This window comes from Nymphaea colorata, chromosome 7, assembly GCF_008831285.2.
Source record: "Nymphaea colorata isolate Beijing-Zhang1983 chromosome 7, ASM883128v2, whole genome shotgun sequence".
Lineage (NCBI taxonomy): Eukaryota > Viridiplantae > Streptophyta > Magnoliopsida > Nymphaeales > Nymphaeaceae > Nymphaea > Nymphaea colorata.
In genome coordinates, this window is record NC_045144.1 from 12,848,844 (window position 1) to 12,871,981 (window position 23,138).

A 23,138-nucleotide genomic window follows, 5' to 3' on the forward strand; every position below is an offset into this window, starting at 1 on the left:
CAAAAATAACTAACGACACTCTTCCTTCTTCTTCTCTGTCCTGCTAACTGCTGACATAAGAGCTGTGGCAATGCGTATAGGAAGCCGATACAAACCATCAGACACCAAACCAATTCCAATCTTCTTCCTTGTCACCAAGTCCTGCAAAACACAACATTTTTCAGAAAATATAAGTTCACAGTTCAGTTCCTTGGTAATCTTGCTAACAGATAAAAGATTTAAGGGAAGATGGGAAACATGCAAGGCTCCATGCACTAAAAAATTGTCCAACAAAGAAAGACTCTCTTTTCCTGCCACAGAGGTAAAGGAACCATCAGCAAGGGATACACGTTCCTTTCCCGAGGATAACTTGTACTCATGAAAGAGTCTGGGGTTGCCAGTCATGTGATGAGTGGCACCGCTATCAACAATCCACTCCCCCATGGAAGAAGTACCTTTTTTAGCCGAAACGGCCAGTGCCTGATTGACCTTCACCTCATCTGACGTGTCTGCCTGACCAACATCAATCTGGCTCAAATATGCTCGCAACTCACGAATCTGTTCCGCAGAAATAGAAACTTTACCGTCACTAGGGTTCATTGCATTCGAAATAGGCTTCTTCCCACCAGAGGACCTCCCCCTACTTTTCTTCTTCTCTGGATGCAGGTCCCAACAAAACTCCATAGTGTGACTTAGTTTTTTGCAGTGAGTACATTTACGGGAGGAACAGGCAGTTCCCATAGAGGCACGGCTAACGAAGGCTGACCGTTCATTGTGAGACATGTGATCCCCCTTTCTCCCATTTATGACCAGCCGCCTTTGCTCTTCAGCTTCAACACGGGAATAAACATCTTCAATACTGAATGATTCATCAGAGTTAAGAATCTGACTCTTTATATTTTCGAATTCATTTTTCAGTCTAGCTAAGAAAAGGAATATCCTATTCTGCCACTCCTTGGTCATATAATGCATCTGGTCTTGATGACAACTCCAGATATCATCAGAATGGTAGTCAAGATCCTCCCACTTAGATTTCAATGCGGCGTAGAAATCAGCGACCGAGAGATCCCCTTGTCGAAGAGCATACAAGTCTTTCATTAGTTGATACACACGAACTTTTCTCTTCTTTTGACCATATATCTGTTCCAAAATAATCCACATATCTCTCGCAGTCTTCTTACGAAGAATGAGAGGTTGAATGTCTGAGGATACTGAATTAACAATCCACGTTTTTACTTGGTTGTCCTCGAGAAACCAAGTATCACAAGTCATACTATTTGCAGCAGGTTCAACCTTACTCCCATTCACATAGGCAATATGGCCTCGACCAGCTATACCCATAGTGATGGCGGCAGACCACTTAAGATAGTTCCTTGGTAAGACGGATGGTAGTAACCTGAACCAGAACATTCTCAGTTCTATAAGCCCCGATTTCAGTCTGATCAGTGCTGACGGTCGAAGGGGAAGACGCTACCATGATCACGAACCAGGTTGCATCAACAAAAAACGGCACCGACGTCAACAGAGGGCACCGACGGCAGCACAAGACACCGACGACAGCAAGGTCACCGGTGGCAGCAAGGGCACCGGCGACAGTTCAGGATTCCGACTGTAGCAAGAAGTACCGACGGCCGCAAGAAGTACCGACGGCAGATAGACAGATGAAGGCAGCGGCAGTGGGACGGCGATCAGCGGCAGGGAGCTTCTGCGAGCGTTGCCAAGGCAGTCCAGCGACAGCAAACAGTAGCAGCGGAAGTGGCGATGTCGGGCAGAACGTGGGAGGCGACTCCGTTGGGTGGAAGCAACAGCGTCAGGCAAGAAATCAGGCGGCGCCGGAGGAGCAGAGGGCAGCAGCAAACACGGGCGAGGCAGAGGGTCTCAGGTGATGCAGCCGGGCGGCGGTGGCAGCGGCGAGTGGTAGAGAGGTTAGGGTTGGAACTTCACAACCACAAAAAATTTCCCAAACTCGTCGGCTCTGATACCATGTAGAAATAATAGACGCACAAGGAATGAAGATCGAACACATATGTAACGTGGAAAACCCTCAACTGGAGGGAAAAAACCACGGGTGAGGAGATCTAGTGTCCATTAGCTGCCAGACTCTCTCTCTCTTAGAAAACTTCATCAACATGCAAGATTAGGGTTTACAATGGTATATGTATGCCCAAACCAGGACTCACTGGATCGGGTCCAGACCCGGATCCATACATCAAGATCCGTCAACAAGAAGGAATAGAGATGGGTGACAAGAAGAGGAAGGAGAAGGAGGTTGCCAGGAAGAAGTCACTGGAGAAGGGAGTCGCCGGAGGACTTACTTGGCTGTCGATGGCGGAGAGGGCTCTGATACCATGTTACGATCAGAGAGAGAGAAGCCAAAAAGATATCATTAACGTAACCCTAATCTCAGATTTAAAGAGATTAGGGCTGACGTAACCCTAACCACTCTCTCTCGTCTCTTCTCTCACGTTCTCTCTTCTCTCTCGTTCTCTCTTCTCTACCTTCTCTCAACTATTTCTCTCCTCTCCATCTTCATTCTTACTGGTTTTACATTGAAGATCAACATGGTATCAGAGCGGACAGTCTTGGGGACCCTGCTGAAGCTGTTCTAAACCAGCAAGTTCCCTCGTTCTCCTATTCTTCATCAACGTTTGGGTGCTGTCTATCTTTCTTGACTGAAAAAACAAAAAAGGTATTTCTCAACCTGTCGAGGGTTAGGGTTTTGATCATAAATATGTAAATTTGTGGACGTGATCAGAACCCTAACCCATGTCGATTGCAGTTGGTAGTAGGACCTCTAGCATGTGTAGACAGTTTTTCTTTTTGTCGCTTGAAGATAAACATGAGTTAATTTCTGCTGCAAATGTGTGCCTGTCGTGGAATTCCAAAGCTTGACGTGATGTTGCAGAAATAATGTGCTGCAAGTCAGAAAATTTGTTCTATGGTGTTTAGTTGCTGTCGCAGTGGGATTCTGCCTCTTTTCTTTTGTGTATAGTTGCTGTTGCAGTGGAATTCTGTCGTGGTGTTGCAAGAAAAAAAAGGGACAGAATTAAGAATAAGATTCAGCCATGGAATAGCAGTGGATATTCTTCTTTGGGGTAGATTATCTTCACATCGTATTAAGTATGATTCAATCTGTTGTGGTCTTCTATATTTGTTTATCTTCAAGGATCTATCATGGCTGCCAATAAGTCTCTACAACATGAATCTGAAAATCAGCGAACTGAGGCTGGTGTAGAGTACAAGGCATTCTCAAATCCCTTTTCTTTTGGATCTACTATCAAACTCGATGGATCTAATTATGATGTTTGGGCCAGAACTTTCATGCTTTCAGTCGTTGGACATTGAAAGAAATATATATTAGAAGAAGATGAACCAATAGAAAAAATTGGCAAGTATGCACGGTGGGAGGAAGAAAACAATATAATTAGTGCTTGGCTTATGAATAGCATTCAGCCTCATATAGCTGCTGGGATTTGCTATTATAATACAGCTAAAGATATGTGGAATTCTCTCCAGCAGACATACTCTCAAGACAAGAACATCAACAAAATTCTACAAGTTCAGCAAAAACTATTACAAATGCAGCAAGGTGACATGGATTTAACCGAATACTTTACGAAATTGAAGTTTGCTTATGAAAAGATGAACTCTTTAAAACCTCCCTGCAAGCATTGTCTCAAATCTCACATGGAGCAAATGATAGTGGTTAAATTTCTAGCTGGACTATCATCAGATTGTTCTGCAGCCAAGGCTCAAATGCTTATAGGGTCAGATTTTCTTGACCTTGAGGAGGCCTTCAACAAGTTAAATAGATTGACTGTTACTCTTCTTCCATCTACAAATAATTCACAGCCATCTGCACTTGCCTCATTTGGAGGACGAAATGCACAATACCCTTCTCGTGGTAGAGGAAGAGGCCGTGGTCTAGGAGGATGGGGAAGACTCCAATGCACTTATTGTGGTCGTCTTGGTCACTTAGAGGACAGGTGCTGGAACAAAGTGGGTAAACCGAACACATTTGCGTCCACGACTGTGACATCCTCATCCATTCCAGCTCCAAACTCACAGTCCACTAGTATGGTTCCTAAGGTGAATCCAACTGCTGCTTCGGTAGATGCCACTTCTCCAAGTTAACTCCGGCTGAACTTGACTTAATTATGGAGCATCGATCAAATACTGCACCTTCCACCTCATCGACTTCTCCTGCTATCACAAATTCAACATTTTCTACAGGTAGAACTCCTTCTAATGGTTGTTGGATAATTGATTCTGGGGCATCTAAACATTTTTGTGGAGATACTAGTATTTCAAACTTGCAGAAATTTTATCCCTCACAATATATTCGATTAGCGGATGGAAGACTATCTTTGGTTGAAGGACATGGAGATGTCTACCTATCTCCATCTTTACATGTTCATGAAGTGCTATATACTCCTGAATTCTCAAAGAACCTGTTATCTGTAAGGAAAATTACTAAAGAGATGAATTGTCGAGTTATTTTTTACCCGGGTACTTATGTATTTCAGGACCTATCGACTGGGAGGAAGATTGGTGGAGGCCTTGAGAGAGATGAAATCTATTTCCTGGATACATCCGTTAAAGATGCGTTTCTTTTAGTTGATTCACCCTCAAGTGCATTCCAATGGCATCTCAGACTTGGTCATCCATCCTTTTTTAAACTTCGGCAGTTATGTCCTAAGATTTCTTCTTCAACCTCCATTGAGTGTGAAACTTGTCAATTAGGCAAGCATAGTCGTACATCTTTTCCTTCGAGTCAAAGTCAGTCTAGCCAAAATCTATTTGATTCGGTTCATGTTGATGTATGGGGACCTAGTTGGGTTCTGAGTCGGTTGTCATTTCGTTATTATCTTTCCATTGTTGATGATTTTTCTCGAGTCTCTTGGGTGTTTTTGATGAAAGACAGATCTGAAGCTTCTTGTATCTTGAAATCTTTCATCTTGGAAATAAAAACTCAATTCAATTCTTGTGTTAAGGTTGTTCGCACTTACAATGCTCTCGAGTTTAAATCTACTTCTCTACTTGATTTCTACAAATCACATGGTATTGTGCCACAATTTAGATGCCCCCACACATCTCAACAAAATGGTGTAGTTGAAAGAAAACACCGACATTTGTTTTAGGTAGCCCGCACTATCATGATTCATTCTCATATGCCTTCCAAGTTTTGGAGAGATGCAATCTTAACCACATGTTACCTAATAAATAGAATGTCATCCTCTTCAATAGACAACAAAATACCAATTCAAATCCTTTACCCAGATAAGGCCTTGTTCTCTTTACCTCCACGTGTATTTGGATGCACATATTTTGTACATCAACTTGGATCCAATCGAGACAAACTAGCTGCACAAGCAACTAAATGTGTATTTGTGAGATACTCTCGAAATCAAAAGAGGTACCGATACTTCAATCCTATATCTAATCGAGAATTTGTCAGTGCTGATGTAACCTTCCACAAGTCTCTGTTCTTTGCTGCAAGCCCTTCACATTCTCAGTTAGAGATGCCCTCTTCTGTTCCACTTCCAATTCCTCCTATTCCACTTGAGTCCATTCCGTTTATATCGTCTACTACTTGTTCCAATTCCTCAATTCCACGGTTTAAAGACCTTCCTCTTATGTATTCAAGAAGGAATCCATCATCTAATGACTTTGCACCGTCTTGCTCTCAGGAGGTACGTAATTCTGACTTACATAATATGCCTGAGTGTTCCATTGATGCTTCTAATCCTGATGATTACCTATTGCACTACGTAAAGGGATCAAACAATGCACAATTCATCATCTTTCTAAATTTGTTAGTACGTCTCATTTGAGAGGTCATATGTGCAAATTTATTGATGCCTTGTCAGCTATTTCAGTTCCTATCTCTCATGAACATGCTCTTTTGGACTCTAAGTGGAACCAAGCAATGAAGGAGGAGATGGACTCCCCGATGTCTCGCCACACTTGGGATCTGGTTGAACCTCCACCTGGTGCAGATATTGTCGGCTCAAAATGGGTCTTTACTATCAAATATAACTCCGATGGTACAGTTGAGCGACACAAGGCAAGGTTGGTAGCAAAAGGGTACACACAGACGTATGGTATTGATCTTTTTGAAACTTTCTCCCCGGTGGCCCGCTTGGGTACTATACGGCTAATTATATCTATTGTTGTTCATCATGGATGGAATATGTACCAATTAGATGTCAAAAATGTCTTTCTGTATGGAGATTTATCTGAAGTGCTGTATATGCAGCAACCACCAAGCTTTGAGAAACAGGGGGAGTGTTCCAAGGTATGTTTATTAAAAAAGGCTATATACAGTTTGAAGCAGAGTCTTAGAGCATGGTTTCAGAAATTGTCTGATGTTGTATCCAAATTCAGGTTTCATAGATCTCCTTTAGATCATTCATTGTTCATAAAAAGGCCCTTATGAGATATGGTGGTTATGGTGATATATGTGAATGACATTATTTTAACTGGTGACAACGAGCAAGAAATACAAGATACAAAAAAGTATCTCCAACAACACTTTGTTACTAAAGACCTGGGTGAGAGCCATGTTAGAAGGTCTTGAAATTCAAGTAGAACTGCCTATCAAAATGCACTGTGACAACAAAGCAGCTACTTATATAGTCAATAATCATGTCTTTCATGAACAGACCAAACATATCAAGGTGGATTGCCACTATATTAGAGATTTAGTTCAAGTAGGGGTTATCTCTACTGAATATGTTGCTTCTGAAGATCTAGCTGCAGATATATTTACTAAAACTCTTCTTATATCTGATTTCATGAAGTGTTGTAACAAGCTGAGCATGATAGACATCTATGCTTTAGCTTGAGGGGGAGTGTTGAGAAAAAGTTATGTTTTGAGGTTTTTTGTATTTTGGACTTTATTATTAGGTAGTTTTCTGAATTTTTCAATACTTATTGGACTCTTTATGTAAAGGGTTAAACATAAACCTAATCAGTCTTTTTATTATATTAGAAGTGTGGGAGCCGTAACAACTTAACGAGCTCTCTTCTCTCTCTCTCGTCTCTTCTCTCACGTTCTCTCTTCTCTCTCGTTCTCTCTTCTCTACCTTCTCTCATCTATTTCTCTCCTCTCCGTCTTCATTCTTACTGGTTTTACATTGAAGATCAACACATATAATTAACATTCTTAGCTAGCCGTCATAGCAATACAGGTACAACAACCCTTCAATTCCATTTATTTGTATCATGCCTAAGGCAGGCAATGCATACGAAACATTACAACATTCACATCACTTATCACATCAATCATATCTTTCAAAACTTAGCCAAACCACAGAGAGTATTCTCGATCCGTGATTGACTCGTAGTTGTCATATGCAGTTATCATTCTAGGGTTCTTGCTAATGTACAGTTGGGGTCGAGGAGACACTCGACTCGATACTCCACCTTATCTGTCCTAAGCAGTTATCAATTCTAGCATGCGCATGCAATTGCGTAGTAATTTTCAAAACAAAACTTATCACATAAACATTCAATTCTCATGTATACAATCATTCAATCACATCACAATTATTCAATCACATCACAGTCATAGGATCCAACGATCCTCAAAACACACATTCAAGTTGGCCCCAGGTCGGGATCTGCTTGAAATGTCACTATACCTGTCGCGTGTCCAAAAAACACTTCAAAACGCCTCGAGCTTCACGTCTAGTTGCTCAAGGTCTACCGGACGTGCCCGGTGTACCTGAAAACATACACAAGTGGTAAATTTTCTACTTGTTTAGTTTCACAATTCATACAAATATAAAACAAAATCATTGAGGCACGTGTCATCGCCTCAAGAGGGTGTCGATAGGTAGTGTCGACCCACAAAGCCCTCCAATAGGCCCCTTCTCAGCCCTAGAGGTTATCACCAAATGGTTTAAGCTTTGCGCTTTCGATTTGAACCGATCATTAATCTATTTCTCCCTAGATTCCTTAGTTGAGCCGTCTTCCTAACATACACACAATTCCCCAACAAACAACGTGCGTGCACCTTAACAAAAACATACCTCACGAGTTCTATAACACGGTTCTAAATCTTCAACACATCACCACAATTTCTACCATGCTTCCCTATTGCTTCGAAAATCCACTCATCATGATTATAAGATCATTGTAGACATGGATCATCGTCCCTCCAAATTAGTCCTAGACCTTCCCCAAAATAGTAATGTCGTTAACAAACATCCTAATTCATCAAATCTTAAATCTGGCATGCTCCATTAATAATTATACATGCTCCAACAACAAATATTCAACCATCTAGGCTCGATTAGGTCTTGCACACCCCAATTAAAGAATCAAAACTGCTATGATGCTTCCGGCAGCCACCTCAAGCGTTCAACGATCCCCAAACGACAAAAATCGTGCAATGCCGCCACCACCAATGCCTTCTAGTCACTGTTATTAGGGAAGAACGCATTCCCAAACTGCAATCCAATCCAACGGCCACAAGAGAATCAAAATCGGCGAAAAGGAGGTTTAAGAGAGGGGTCCGTCGTTAGAAGAGGCCCACAGTAGTTGAAAAGGGAGCTGTACGAGAGGGAAAGGGAGTGGGCAGAGGGGTGAGAGTGCTCGGTTGAGAGGGCTGGCGGTAAAAAGGGGGAAATCGAGCGGGGGAAATGGAGGAGATAATGAGGAGGAAATAGAAGGGACGAGGAGAGAGCTCGGGCATTGGGGGAAAGGGCGAGAGAAAACGTGTGGGTAGAAGGAGGGTGCTGACAGAAAGGAGAGAAGGCTGCGCAGGAGGGAGGAGGAGAAGGAGGAAGAGGAAGGAGGAGAGGAGAGGAAGAGGCGGAGAGAGATCAGAGGGCTTATTAGCGCCACCGCCGCTGTCCTCGATGCCACCCTGCACCACCTCCGTCTTCTTCTTCTTCTCTACGTCTGACTCCTTATCGTTTTCCATTTGAACTCCTTGCTTCAATATGGTGTGACCTAAGTACGTCACACCAGTTCTCCCAAAAAGGCACTTCAAAGCCTTTGCCTATAACTATTTCTTGGCCAGCACTTAGAGGACAAGGTTCAAATGTTCAGCATGAATGGTCTGGTCAGAACTGTATATGAGTATATCGTTAAAAAAAAAAAAAAAAAAAAAAAAAAAAAAAAAAGGGATTAAAGCTGTAAATCTCATTTTTGTTCCCCATTGTGTTAGGTCAGATACCTAAAACCCAAGCCTTTCAATTTGGATTTCAGCTGATCAGACCTTTCTCAATTGAACAACCCTTATAACCTTCGTAGCAAATCTTCCAAAATCAGCCACCTGCAAGTTATTAAAGCTGTAAATCTCATTTTTGTACCCTATATTAGGCCCTGTTTTGAGCTACATTGCAATTATAAATTCGTCAATGCATATGGGTTTGTTTTTTGTTTTAAGACTTGGATCTGGATCTAGATCCATTTACCTCCTTGGATTTGGACTGATCTTTTGTAGATTTGCAAAAATGCCATATCTTCTGCATTTTAGTTCTGTTTTTCACGAAATAAGCATAAGTGCTTATCAACAAAAGCAGTGTAAACACATGTTTTTTGGCCATTAAAACATGGATGCATGCATGCTAAGCGATATAAAAAGATTAGTGCATTTCATGCATCATCACTAGCCATGATTCTGGATAACTACTTTCTCCATTTCTTTATTTGTTTGGGGATTTTCTTTAATTTTAAGAGTCTCAAATACATTGCGTGTGCTAGTTCCGAACTGCACAAAATGAATCTTGTTTATTGAGGTCAATTATATCTTGCAATATGTTGCTGGAGTCTCTCGAATCCTTTGTGCTATACTATTTTTTTTTTCCAATGTTTTCTCCTGTTATGTGGTCTGGTCAATTTTAAACTAGAAAAACTACTACAAACCCGTTGATCCTTCTGGATGAATTAGAGCACAAGGGACATTTGATATTCACTTTGGCTCTATTCTTGTATGAGCTTACTTCGAACTCTTGCTTGCAGCTAATGTTGCAGAAACATTATCATCTGACATGCAAGAAGATGGTCTTTGTGGACGTACTTTAACACTTAAATTGAAGACTGCATCCTTTGAGGTCTGTTAAAGTTGTTATTAGTTAATCTCCAAATATTTTCTAGCTTTTCCTTTTTCTATCATAAATTAAATTATGCTACTGCAAACAATAAACATAGAAAAAATAATGTCTGTTTTTATCTCTCCTTGATTTTTTTTTTGCTGCTGGAAATGATACTATGACAGCACCGATGTTGTAGTCAGATCGGAATATGGAATAATTGGTTAGATAGATAAAGAGGGATGAAGCCAATCAAGATAGATAAAGAGGGAATGGTTAAAGTTAGCGACAATTTTTTTTTCCTGTGGATGAAGTATCCTTTATGTTCAAGATCAAGTTACGCAGAATAGGAGATATATCTTGCAAAAGTATTTAGTTTAAATTAATTGTCGACTTCTTGCATGGAATCTTACGTTAACCTTGAACCAGAATATGGAATAATTGGTTAGTTTAACTCCTTCCTATATGTTACATTTTTAGGTCCGTACACGAGCCCTTTCACTGCAAAGATACATTTTCTCAAAGGATGATATACTTGCTCATGCTTACAAGTTGCTTAAGGCAGAGCTTCCTGTTTCATTGCGACTGATAGGTATAATGTGTGTCATGGTTCAATATTTATTCTGATAATTTCTTATAGTTTTTCTTGTTGTATGTACTCAATCCCTCTATTAATGCATTTTCTCCTTTAGGGGCCGTTTGATGCCCTGGAAATTTATTGTAGCAGTGGAAAAAAATTTCAAAATTTTAAAATTTTTCCTTCTCATCAAACTTAGAGATTTTTTTTTTACCGTTAAAAGTGGAAACGGCAAAATATTTCTGGAAAATTTTTTCCAGCCAGAGGGGTGGAAAAATTTTTCAAGAAATATTTTTTTGACCGTTGGAGGAGGAAGGGAAGGATGGAGGGAGGAGGAAGGAGGAGGAGGAAGGGAAGGAAGGAGGGAGGAGGAAGGAGGAGGAGGGAGGAGGAAGAAGGGAAAGAGGGAGGAGGAGGAGGAAGGGAAGGATGGAGGAGAAAGAGGGGGAGGAGGGCACGGTGAGGAGGGAAGGAGAAGAAGGGGAAGAAGGGGAAGAGGGAGAAGAGGGGAAGAAGGGGAGGAGGGCACGAGGAGGGAAGGAGAAGAGGGGAAGAAGGGAAGAAGGGGAAGAGGGCACGCGAGGGGAAGGAGAAGAGGGGAAGAGGGGAAGAAGGGGAAGAAGGGGAAGAGGGAGAAGAGGGGAAGAGGGCACACGAGGGGAAGGAGAAGAGGGGAAGAAGGGGAAGAAGGGGAAGAGGGAGAAGAGGGGAAGAAGGGGAGGAAGGCACGCGAGGGCACCTACCCACGTCCCCCGCCGCCGCCGATGGCACCGCCTGACGCCACTTCCCCAAAATCCTCCCTCCTTCCTTTCCCTTCCCTTCTTCCTCCTCCTTCCCTTCTTCCTCCTCCTTCCCTTCCCTTCCCTTCTTCCTCCTCCTCCCTTCTCTTCCCTTCTTCCTCCCTCTTCCTCCTCCCTCCTTCCCTTCCCTTCCCTTCCCTTCTTCTTCCTCCTCCTCCTCCTTCCCTTCCCTTCCCTTTCCTTCCCTTCTTCCATTTCTACCAAACGACGAAATTTCTTTCCGGAAAAATATTTCTTACTTAACAAACACAAGCTTGTTTTGGAAATATGGAATTTTTTTTCCTATTTCTCAATTCCAGAAATATATTTCTGGAAATTTTTTTTCCGTTTCCATGGTTTCCAGCCATCAAACGGCCCCTTACTATATTTATGTAAATTCTATCTGTAAGACTTTATTCTATGATGCTTCATTCAGTTTGATTTGTTAAAGTCCAAGAGGGATTTTTTTCGTGAGAAAGTGGTGCTCGGCTAGATTTCACCCTGAATTTGCAGTAATCATATGATCTTATTTAGAATGGAAAAGATGAAGACATTGATCTGTACATGATCGAAAAATGCTACATGCATTGGCATGACTTGTAAAAATGCAGGGGCATCATAGTCAAACGGTTTGTTTAGATGTTTGAGTCATTACAAAAATCAACTGATTTGATGTCATTTTGCTTCTAAATATGCCAATTATCTTATGTTTGCTGAAGAAACTTTTATGGGTCTATGTTCAAGAATTCTCTTGCTTGCCTTTTTGGCAAGTGCTTTTTGCCATCTTTGGCTTTTCCATTTGTCTAAGACTCAAGGTACAGTGGGGTCTACAGCAGACCCATCATTTTGCTGAACTATATATGGTTGCTTGTGAATAGTTGAGGGCATATGTGGGGTTAATGGAATGTATTACAGTTGGTTGCCCTAATTAGAGTGTGTGTGTTTTCCTCTTTGAGGGCATATATGGGGTTAATTTTGGTAGGTGAAAGCTACCAGCTGGTATTAGAGCACATGATCCTGATCAGCAAGGATGATAAGTCAAGCAGCGTTATCTGTATCGCATGATATGGGCCTGCATCGTGCGATATGTATCCTGTTGACGGATCTTATGTTTTGGGTCTGGGTCTGACCCGATCCAGTATGTCCTTATTAGGGCATACTTATATCTTTGTAACCCTAATCTTAAGTGTGAATGAAAAATCTTAAGAGAGAGAGAGTCTGGTGGCTAGTGGGCTCCAGTTCCTCTTCATCCGTGGTTTTTTCCCTCTTGTTGGGGGTATTTTCCACGTTACATCGTGTTCATCTTTTCTTGTCTCCCTCTATTTCGTGTTTCAACATGGTATCAGAGCCGTGAAGTTTCGGCATTACTGGTTGGTTATTTGTCTTTGTTCGTGTTGGAGGAGGGATTGTCTGACACTGTTCATAGCCTGACGGAGTCCTTCCCACGCCCGGCACTGTTCATCGCCCGACACATGTGCCCGCAGCCTCACCCGTTGCCTGTGCCCGACGCATGCCTCCATCCAGCGCTGCTCGACGCCTGTGCCTCCGTCTGGCGACCCTCGTTGAGTTTCTTTCCGGCGCCAGACGCACGACGTCTGCCCCCTGCCTCCACCCAGCGCCGCCTGACGCATCTGCTTCTACCTCATCCAGCGCCGCCCGACGCGTCTGCCTCTGCCTCACCCAGCGCCGCCCGACGCATCTGCCTCTGCCTCCGTCAGGCTCCGGCGATCCTCCGTCCGGTTCCGGCGATCTGGTTCCGGCCACCTGGTTCCATTGACTGCTCCCTGTCCGCTGTCACTGCTGGTTGCTCCTGTCCAGCGACCTGTTTCTGCTGGCTGCTCCCTGTCCGCTGCTTCCTATCGCTGGTGAGGCACAGGTCGCTGTACTTTGCTCGCTGACTACCCAGGCTGCCTGACCCTGCCTGTTGTTCCGCTGCTGCGGTTCCCTGCTTTTTTTTTTTGCTCTCTTTGTCGCGCCGGTCGGTCATTATGGCAGCCTCTTCCTTGTCGACCGTCAATCAAACTGAAATCGGGGTTGTTAGAACTGAGAATGTTCCCATGCAGGTTATTAATCTTCGCCTCACAAAGGAGAACTATTTCTCGTGGTCGCCTTCTATGACTATGGGGATTGTTGGCTGCGATCGAATGGCCTATATCGATGGGAGCAACCCTGAACCAGCAAGAACAAGTGGTGTGTGGCGCACTTGGTTCCTTGAGGATAATCAAGTAAAAACTTGGATTGTCAACTCCGTCTTCGCCGAGATTCAGCCCCTTATCCTTCGGAAGAAGACTGCAAGAGACATGTGGGTGGTCCTAGAGCAAATGTATGGCCAAAAGAAAACGGCAATTCGTACTTACCAAATAATGAAGACTGTCTATGGTCTTCGACAAGGGAACTCTTCTGTTGCAGATTACTATGGGGCTCTGAAAGCCAAGTGGGAAGAACTTGACTATCATTCTGATATTCCTTGGCATTGTCCCCAAGATCAGGCGCTTCATGTCGCCCAGGAATGGGAAAATAGGGTGTTTCTTTTTTTGGCTGGTTTAAATGATGAGTTTGAAGGTGTTAGAAGCCAGATTTTGAATTCAAGAGAGGTGTCCAGTATTGAGGATGTGTACTCATGTATTGAAGCGGAAGAACAGAGAAGGCTGGTTACAAATGAAGGCAAGAGGGATCTTGTGCCCTATCATGAGAGATCCGCTCTTGTGAGTCGTGGTCTTGGAGGCCCGACTAGACCTCTTCGCAGATGCACCCACTACAAGAAGACGGGTCACACCGTGGATTATTGTTGGGATCTTCATCCAGAGAAGAAAGGAAACAAAGCGAAGTCCTCTATTGGGAAGACACCTGTGTCTGAGGTGTCCAAATCTAGTGGAGAAAAACTCTCTATTTCAGCTGATCAGCTTCGTGAACTGAGGGCCTACTTGGGCCGGCTCGATGTCAGCCAGGCCAAGACATCAGAGGAGACTAAGGCTAATCATGCTCTTGCAGTTGTTGGTGATAAAGGTATCCCTTCTGTGGGGGAATGGATTGTGGATAGTAGTGCTACTCACCACATGACAGGTAATCCAAAATTGTTTCATGAGTAAAAGTTATCTTCAGGTAGGAAACGTGTTTCTCTCGCAGATGGTTCCTCTACCTGTGTGGCAGGCGAAGGGACTCTGTCCCTGTTGGACAAATTTCATGTGCGGGGCGCATTACATGTCCCCCAGTTTCCCTTAAATCTCTTGTCAGTCAGTAGACTTACTAAAGAATTGAATTGTGAACTCATTTTTTCTGCCAATCGCTGTGCAGGACTTGGTGACAGGAAAGAGGATTGAGATTGGTTTGGCTTCTGATGGCTTATATCGTCTTCCCATACGTGTGGCTACGGCTCTCATGACAGCGATCCGCAAGACAGATAAACAAAGAGAAGATTGTCTTCAGTGCTTCTTGTACTGGCATGAACGTTTTGGGCATTTACCTTTTGGGATTTTGAAACAGTTGTTTCCCGACTTGTGTTCTTCCTTGAATTTGTCTTTCATTTCTTGTGATGTTTGTCAGTTTGCCAAACATGTGAGGGCTTCTTACCCTATTTCTACTAGTTGTGTTAATGAATCTTTTTCCTTGATTCACTCGGATGTATGGGGGCCTTCGGGAATTCATACCCGTCAAGGTTTTCATTATTTTATCACTTTCATTGATGATTTATCTCGTGCTACCTTTGTGTACTTGTTAAAAGATCGCAGTGAGGTCCCTCATATCATCGAGACTTTCATTATTCTTGTGCATACCCAATATGGTGCAACTATTAAAACATTCCAGTCCGATAATGCCCGTGAATATATGTGTCAGTCCATTGAGGAGTTTCTTCGACAAAGGGGGATTGTTCATGAGACGTCTTGTAGTTACACCCCCCCTCAGAATGGGGTGGCTGAAAGGAAAAATCGCTAGCTTCTTAATGTCACTAGGGCTCTTCTGTTTCAGAGAAATCTTCCCAAACATTATTGGGGTGATGCAATTCTTACTAGTGCATATCTCATCAACCGCATGCCTAGTCGTGTTCTGAATGGTAGGACTCCCCACTCGTTGCTGCCTGGCAGTCGTCCACCATTTCTTCTCTCTCCTCGTGTTTTTGGTTGTGTGTGCTTTATCCATAATCACAGTCCAAATGTAAAGAAACTTGATCCCAGGTCTATCAAAGGTGTGTATGTTGGGTACTCTCCTACTCAGAAAGGGTACAGATGTATTGACCCCATCACTGGTCGAGTTTATGTTACGAGGGATGTTACCTTTTTGGAACATGCCTCTTACTTCAGTGAGAATTCTCTTCAGGGGGAGCAGTCTGCGGTTAGGGAAGAGTATTCTCAGAGACAGAAACTTCAATTTACAGATTTTTTGGACTACAGGAAAGCAGAATCTCTCACTGTGGTTGATGTGCCTGAGAAGGAGGAAGGGTGTGACACTGGAATTGAGAAGGAAGGCCATCGGTTGTTTGGACAGGTCTACTCTAGACGAGGTACTCGGACAGAGGAGGTGACTTGTGATGCTAGATCTACTTTCAATCCCAATGCCACTCCTTCCCTGGATGAACCAAGTCCTACTGTGGAGACTCAAGATGAGGTTGAAAAGAAGAATGAAGACCTTCCCATTGCCCTGAGGAAGGGTGTCAGGTCATGTACTCAACACCCTATTGGTAATTTTGTGTCTTATTCCAGACTTGGCGAGGATTACAAGTGTTTTGTTTCTTCTCTTTCTTTGGTTGTGATCCTCAGGACTATTGCTGAAGCTCAAAGTGATCCCAAGTGGGCTGATGCAATGAAAGAAGAAATGGATGCCTTGAGAAGAAATATGACATGGGAAGTGGTGAAGATTCCTGAGGCTGCTCACTTAGTTGGATCCAAATGGGTATATATCATCAAGTACAAACCAGATGGAAGTGTTGAAAGATATAAAGCTCGTCTTGTGGCCAAGGGGTTTAGCCAGAAATATGGAATTGATTATATAGAAACACGCAATGGACAAGAGAAACAGAGAGGAAACAGACGATATACGTGGAAAACCTCAAGAAGAGGTGAAAAACCACGGAGAGGCTCTAACTTAGGGGCAAAACCGCAACCCTAGGAGAGAGAATATTATTATTCACTTAATCAACAAAACAGCAATAAGTGGGAATATAAGAGGGAGACCCGCCTAGGGAACCAAGCCACTCTCGGTTCCCACGCCCATGGGACCGGGTCCATATCTAGACCCGGTTCCCAATACACAATATTCTAACACTCCCCCTCAAGCTTGGCATACATGTCAAACATGCCAAGCTTGCTCACATTTTTTTCAAATTGGGATGTATATAAGGTTTTAGTTAAAACATCTGCAATTTGATCTTCAGACTTCATATAAGGCAGGATCAACCCCTTTGAATCTATGCGTTCCCTTATGAAGTGGCGATCAATCTCCACATGTTTAGTTCTGTCATGCAGAACGAGATTATTTGCAAGGTTAATTGCAGACTTGTTGTCGCAGTACATCTTCATCTTCTCTTCCATTTCAACTCCAATATCTGCTAGAAGGATCTTCAACCATAACATTTCTGTAACTCCCATAGCAACCGCCCTGTATTCAGCCTCAGCACTGGATCTAGAACAAACTTCCTGTCTTTTACTTCTTCATACAACCAGGTTACCCCCCAGAAAGATGCAGTACCCTGTGGCAGTCCTCCTACTATCAGTGCACCCTGCCCAATCTACATCAGAGTATCTTTCAATATTAAGTTGGTTTTGCTGAGTATATAGTAATCCTTTCCCTGGATCATTCTTCAGGTACCCCAACACTCTTTCTGCACTCTTCAAGTGACAATCAGTAGGAGCATGCATAAACTGACTCAACACATTCACAGCATAAGTGATATCAAGGCGGGTTAGAGTAAGATAGATGAGCTTACCAACCAACCTCTGATACCGTCCTTTTCCTTTCTCATCCAGGATGTTGCCAGTTTTGATGCTAATCTTAGTACCAGACTCCATTGGAGTTAGAAAGGGCCTACATCCAAGTTTACCTGTCTCTTTTAACAAATCCAGAGTGTACTTCCTTTGGCTCATAACAAGCCCCGTTTCTGATCGAGCAATCTCTATCCCCAGAAAGTACCTTAGTTTACCCAGATCTTTAAGGTTGAATTCAGTAGCCCTTTTTTCTTCTTCATCGTCACCTGTGACAATCATATCATCAACATATACAAGAAGAAGACTCACCAGGCCATTTCTCTGCTTGATGAACAAAGTGTGATCACCATTTCCCTGTTTGTATCCATTAATCTTCATAACTATCCTCAGTCTTTCAAACCACGCTCTAGGAGACTGCTTTAATCCATACAAGGCTTTCTTGAGATGACAACATTTTCCGCCTTGGGTATATCCAGGAGGTATGCTCATATAGACCTCTTCCTCTAGACGGCCGTTTAAGAATGCATTTTTGACATCAAGTTGGTCCATTCTCCACTTCTTTTGCACAGCAAGTGCTAGAATAACTCTCACAGTTTTCAGTTTAGCAATAGGGGCAAAAGTTTCAAGATAATCAATACCATATTTTTTACTGAACCCCTTTGCAACAAGACGAGCCTTATACCGGTCCACAGTACCATCAGGTTTGTACTTCACATTGAACACCCACTTGGAACCAACTAAATGAGCGCCCTTGGGAATATCAACTACTTCCCAAGTGTTGTTCCTTGCCAAGGCATCCATCTCCTCTGTCATGGCCTGTAGCCATTTGGGATCCTCTCTAGCATCTTCCACACACCTGGGAATCACAGACTTAGACAAGGATGTAATAAAGGATTTGTAATCCTTACTAAGTTTTGCATAAGAAACAAATCTCTGAATAGGATGAGAAGTACATGACCTGGTGCCCTTGCGCAGGGCTATCGGAAGCTCATCATTCACTGGACTTGGGTCATCCGGGGGACTCATAGGATTGGGATTGGTAACATCAACATCCTCAACCACATCTTTCTTCTTCCTGGTGTACACCTGGCCAAACAAGTGATCACGGGCAGATCATCCACAGAGCCCCCTTCACCTCTGACTATGTCTGCCACAGTGTGACTGGCCTTGTAATCTAAGAAATCCATAATCTGAATCAGCTGATTTGAGGAATACTCTTCCCCCCTGTTCCCTAGACACTCCCCCTGAAGAGGATTCACAGGAAAGTATGCCTCATGTTCATGAAAAGTAACATCCCGGGAGCCATAAACTTTGGAGGTGGTAGGATCAACACATTTGTATCCCTTTTGAGTAGAGGAATACCCCAAGAAGACACCCTTGATAGACCGAGGATCAAGTTTTTTTAGAGAGGGACTATGGTCATGTACAAAACAGATACACCCAAACACCCGAGGAGTAAGTGGCTAGGGATTCTGAATAGGCCAAAGCACAGAATACGGGGAATGACCATTCAACACACGAGTAGGCATACGGTTAGTAAGATGTGCACTAGTGAGAAGTGCATCACCCCAGTAACGCTTAGGAACATGTCGATGGAACATAATAGCCCGGGAGACATCTAATAAATGGCGATTCTTCCGTTCAGCCACGCCATTTTGGGGTGGAGTGTAACTACAAGATGTTTCATGAACAATACCCTTGCTCCTCAAGAAATCATCAAGGGATTGAGAGACATACTCTCTAGCATTATCAGTGCGGAACGCCTGAATAGAAGTCCCTCAACAAAGGCAACAAAATTTTTTACAATAACGGGAACTTTACTACGCTCTTTCAACAGGTACACGAACGTACAACGGGAGTAGTCATCAATAAGACTCATAAAGTAATGAAAACCACGATAAGTGGGTACTCCCGAAGGACCCCAAACATCAGAGTGAACCAAAGCAAAAGGACGGGTGGTTTTATTGAAGGAAATAGGGTACGAAGCCCTAACATGTTTAGCCAACTGACACACTTCACAGGTGAAGGAGTCCATAGAAACAGAATGAAAAAGACTAGGAAACAACTTCTTAATCAACGGAAACGGAAGATGACCAAGCCGCTCGTGCCATCGCATAATGGTGGAGCTGTCTTCCATGCCTGACAACTGCCCACTAGTGGCTGAAATAAGAGCAGAAGCGACCTGCACAGGCAGTCTGTAAAGTCCATCAATAGCCGAACCAATTCCAATCTTCTGCCCCGTCACCAAGTCCTGCAGGAAACAATGATCAGCAGAAAAAATTATATTGCAATTAAGCTCTTTGGTAATACTGCTGACGGATAACAAATTCACAGGAATATTAGGAACATGAAGAGCATCATGAAGATGGTATTTATTTAACAATGACAAACTCCCTTTTCCAGCCACAGAGATAGAAGAACCATCAGCCATCGACACGCGTTGCTGCCCGGAAGACAATTTGTATTCTTGAAATATCTTAAGATCCCCTGTCATATGATGTGTAGCTTCACTGTCAACAATCCAACCACCAAGAGAGGAATTACCTTGATCGCTAGTGGCAACAAGGGCTTGGGCTAACTGAGCTCCCTCAGACGTGGAGGCTTCCTCCTGAGTAGTAGACAGGCGGCTGATGTACGCTTGCAGTTCCTTGATTTGATCAGCAGACAGCTTAGATTTCTCAACACTTGAAGAACCACTCCGACTGGGATCTGGCACAGAAGGACTCCGCCGACTAGAAGGAGGGCAACCCCGAACAAGTCTCTTCTCAGGATGAATATCCCAACAGAAATCAATTGAATGTCCCGATTTGTTACAATGGCTACAACGTCGAGTAGGACGCTGTCCAGTCCCTGAAGCACGACTAACAAAGGCTGAAGGAGAACTCCCATGACTAGAGTCAATATGCATCACTTGGCGTCGGTGTTCCTCAGATTCCACCTGAGCATATACCTCCTCTATCCCAGGAATCTCATCACAGTTGAGAATTTGACTCCGAATGGATTCAAATTCATCACGCAGGCCTCCAAGGAAAATAAACGTACGATCCATCCATTCCTTTTCCCAGTACAAGGCATGATCAGACCCACAGTTCCAGTCATCATTCACATGATAATCAAGTTCCTCCCATTTAGTCTTCAGGGCAGCATAGAAGGAGGCTACGGACAAATCACCCTGTTTAAGACAGTAGATACTGCGTTTAATCTGATACGTACGCAGAACCCTCTTCTTACGGCCCTACATCCTCGCAAGCACCGTCCACATATCATAAGAGGTCGACTTCCGTAGAATAAGAGGTTGAATATCAGCAGAAACAGAACTAATGATCTACACCTTAACCTGACTGTCCTCCAATGCCCAAGTTGCCCATCGAGGGTCTGCTTTGCTAGGCGCCGGTTTCTCCCCTGTGATATAGGGAAGGCGACCGCGACTAGTTATCCCTATTTCGAGTGTGGCAGACCAAGACGGATAGTTGTCTTTATTCAAACGAATAGACGTGACCTGAACATGCAAGTTCTCGCTCTTGGTAGTCTGGCTCGTGTCGAAGGCAACATCAATCTTGGGGATCATCTCTTCGGCCATCACGTGCACCAACAAGCAGCACTACCCAACACCAGGAAACACAACCAGGAGGCGCGCAGGCGACGACGCTGAAAAAACAACGGCGGCGGCGCTGGAAAGGGCGACGGCGGCGGCGCTGAAGGGGGCGACGGCGCTGTAGAGGATGCCGGCGGCGGCGGAAACGGTGACGACGGCGGAAACGGCAGCGGCGGCGGCGGCAGAGACCAAAAACTGGCGGGCGACGGAAAAACGGCGGATACGCTACTGGCACACCAACAATCTCACACGCGCTGGCTCTTATACCATGTAGAAACACGCAATGGACAAGAGAAACGGAGAGGAAACACACGATATATGTGGAAAACCTCAAGAAGAGGTGAAAAACCACGGAGTGGCTCTAACCTAGGGGCAAAACCGCAACCCTAGGAGAGAATATTATTATTCACTTAATCAACAAAACAGCAATAAGTGGGAATATAAGAGGGAGACCCGCCTAGGGAACCGAGCCACTCTCGGTTCCCACGCCCATGGGATTGGGTCCATATCCAGACCCAGTTCCCAATACACAATATTCTAACAGATTACTTGGAGACTTTTGCTCCCGTTGCGAAAATGAAGACAGTTAGAGTTGTTATATCCCTAGCTGTGATGAAGGAGTGGAAGATGTACCAAGTTGAGGTATTTTCTTGGTATTGAGATTGCTAGGTCTAGTACTGGCCTTGTGCTAAACCAAAGGAAATACACGTTAGATCTGCTGGAAGAGACTGGTAAATTGGGGTGTAGACCTGCTTCTACCCCATTTGACACTGGGCACAAGTTGAGTCTTAGAGATGGAGAGCCACTCTGTGAAGACGACAAGGGAAGATTTCAGCGTCTGGTTGGAAAGTTGATCTATCTTACCCTAACGAGACCAGATATTACTTTTGTGGCGAATGTATTGAGTCAATTCATGCATGCACCAACTGATGCACATCTGAAGGCTGTGGACAGAGTATTATGTTACTTGAAGAAAAATCCCGGTAAGGGACTCTTGTATGTAAAACAAGAGACTGTGGAGATCGAGGGTTATTCTGATGTAGACTGGGCAAGTTGTGGTGATACCAGACGGTCTACTACGGGGTACTGTGTTTACTTGGGAGGAAATCTTGTCGTATGGAGGAGCAAGAGACAGGATGTCTGTTCTAGATCTAGTGCGTATTGGGATGTGACTTGAGGTTGATGTCTTACTTAAAGAACGTTATTGAGGAAGGAATTAGTGACGGTTTGATTGATGGTTGAAGGCTTTGATAATTCGAGGCAACGTCCAGACGTAAAGGAGGAGGCCTTGTGGAGAGCTCGTTGGTCGACACTACCTGTCGACACCCTCTTGAGGCGACAACACGTGCCTCAAGGATTTTATTTTTTGTATTTGTTCGTTTCTGTTTGAATGGTGTAGGCATCTAGTAGAAACCTTATTCTCGTTTATGTTTGCAGGTGCACCGGGCTCATCCCGTCGACCTTGAGTTCGAAGCTTGAGGCATTTTGAAGAATTTGGTGAGCGCGCCACAGGTATGGCAACTTTCCAGGCAAATTCCTGCCTGGGGCAATTGTGTGATTGGGTGCTCCTAGGATCAAGGGATCCTAGGATTGTGATGTTAATTGATTGACTGTTTTGTGATTGAGTATGTGTATGTTGCTTACATGATATGAATGAGTTAGAAAGATTATTAGTCATTCGATTTAAAAATGTTACGCATTGGCATGTGCATGCTAGAATTGATATCTGTTTAGGACAGATGAGGTGGGGTATCGAGTCGAGTGTCTCCTCGACCCCAATTGTGTATTAGAAAGCATCATAGAATGATAATTGCATAGGACAGCTACGAGCCAACCGCAGATCGAGACTACTCTCTGTGGATTGGCTAAGTTTTTCGAAGAGGTGATTGACATGATTGATGTGAGGATTGATGTGATGATTGATATGAATGTGTATGTTGTTGCATATGCATTGCCATAGGCAATGATGCAAATGGATGTTTTGGAGGGTAGTTGTACCCGTATGGTATGACGGCTAGCAATGACTGTTACTGTATGTATAGACCTCATGTGGAGGTAATCGGAGGTGTGGGTGCACTCGGGAAGTGTACTAACCTCGTGTACTAGCCAGTCATCTTGTGAATGTGTAACAATAATGATAAGAATGAATAACTAAGAGATGAGAGGCCAGTGGGATGTGGCTGTGTTTGGGAGACGTCCCCCTTGATTGCCACTGGTCTCGCCTGTCAGAGCGCAGGCGGTGCA

At 43.7% G+C, this 23,138-nt stretch overlaps 1 protein-coding gene across 4 annotated transcripts in view; it reads left to right on the forward strand.

Annotated features, from left to right (window-relative positions):
* LOC116257973 (DNA polymerase kappa) overlaps nt 1-23,138 on the forward strand; it is a 97,176-nt gene that overhangs the window by 52,574 nt on the left and 21,464 nt on the right. For all 4 annotated transcript variants that reach the window (XM_031635009.2, XM_031635011.2, XM_031635012.2 and 1 more), the window contains exons 10-11: nt 9,955-10,046; nt 10,506-10,617. In XM_031635009.2, the coding sequence (XP_031490869.1) occupies nt 9,955-10,046; nt 10,506-10,617 (204 nt within the window). The remainder of the gene's footprint in view (nt 1-9,954; nt 10,047-10,505; nt 10,618-23,138) is intronic.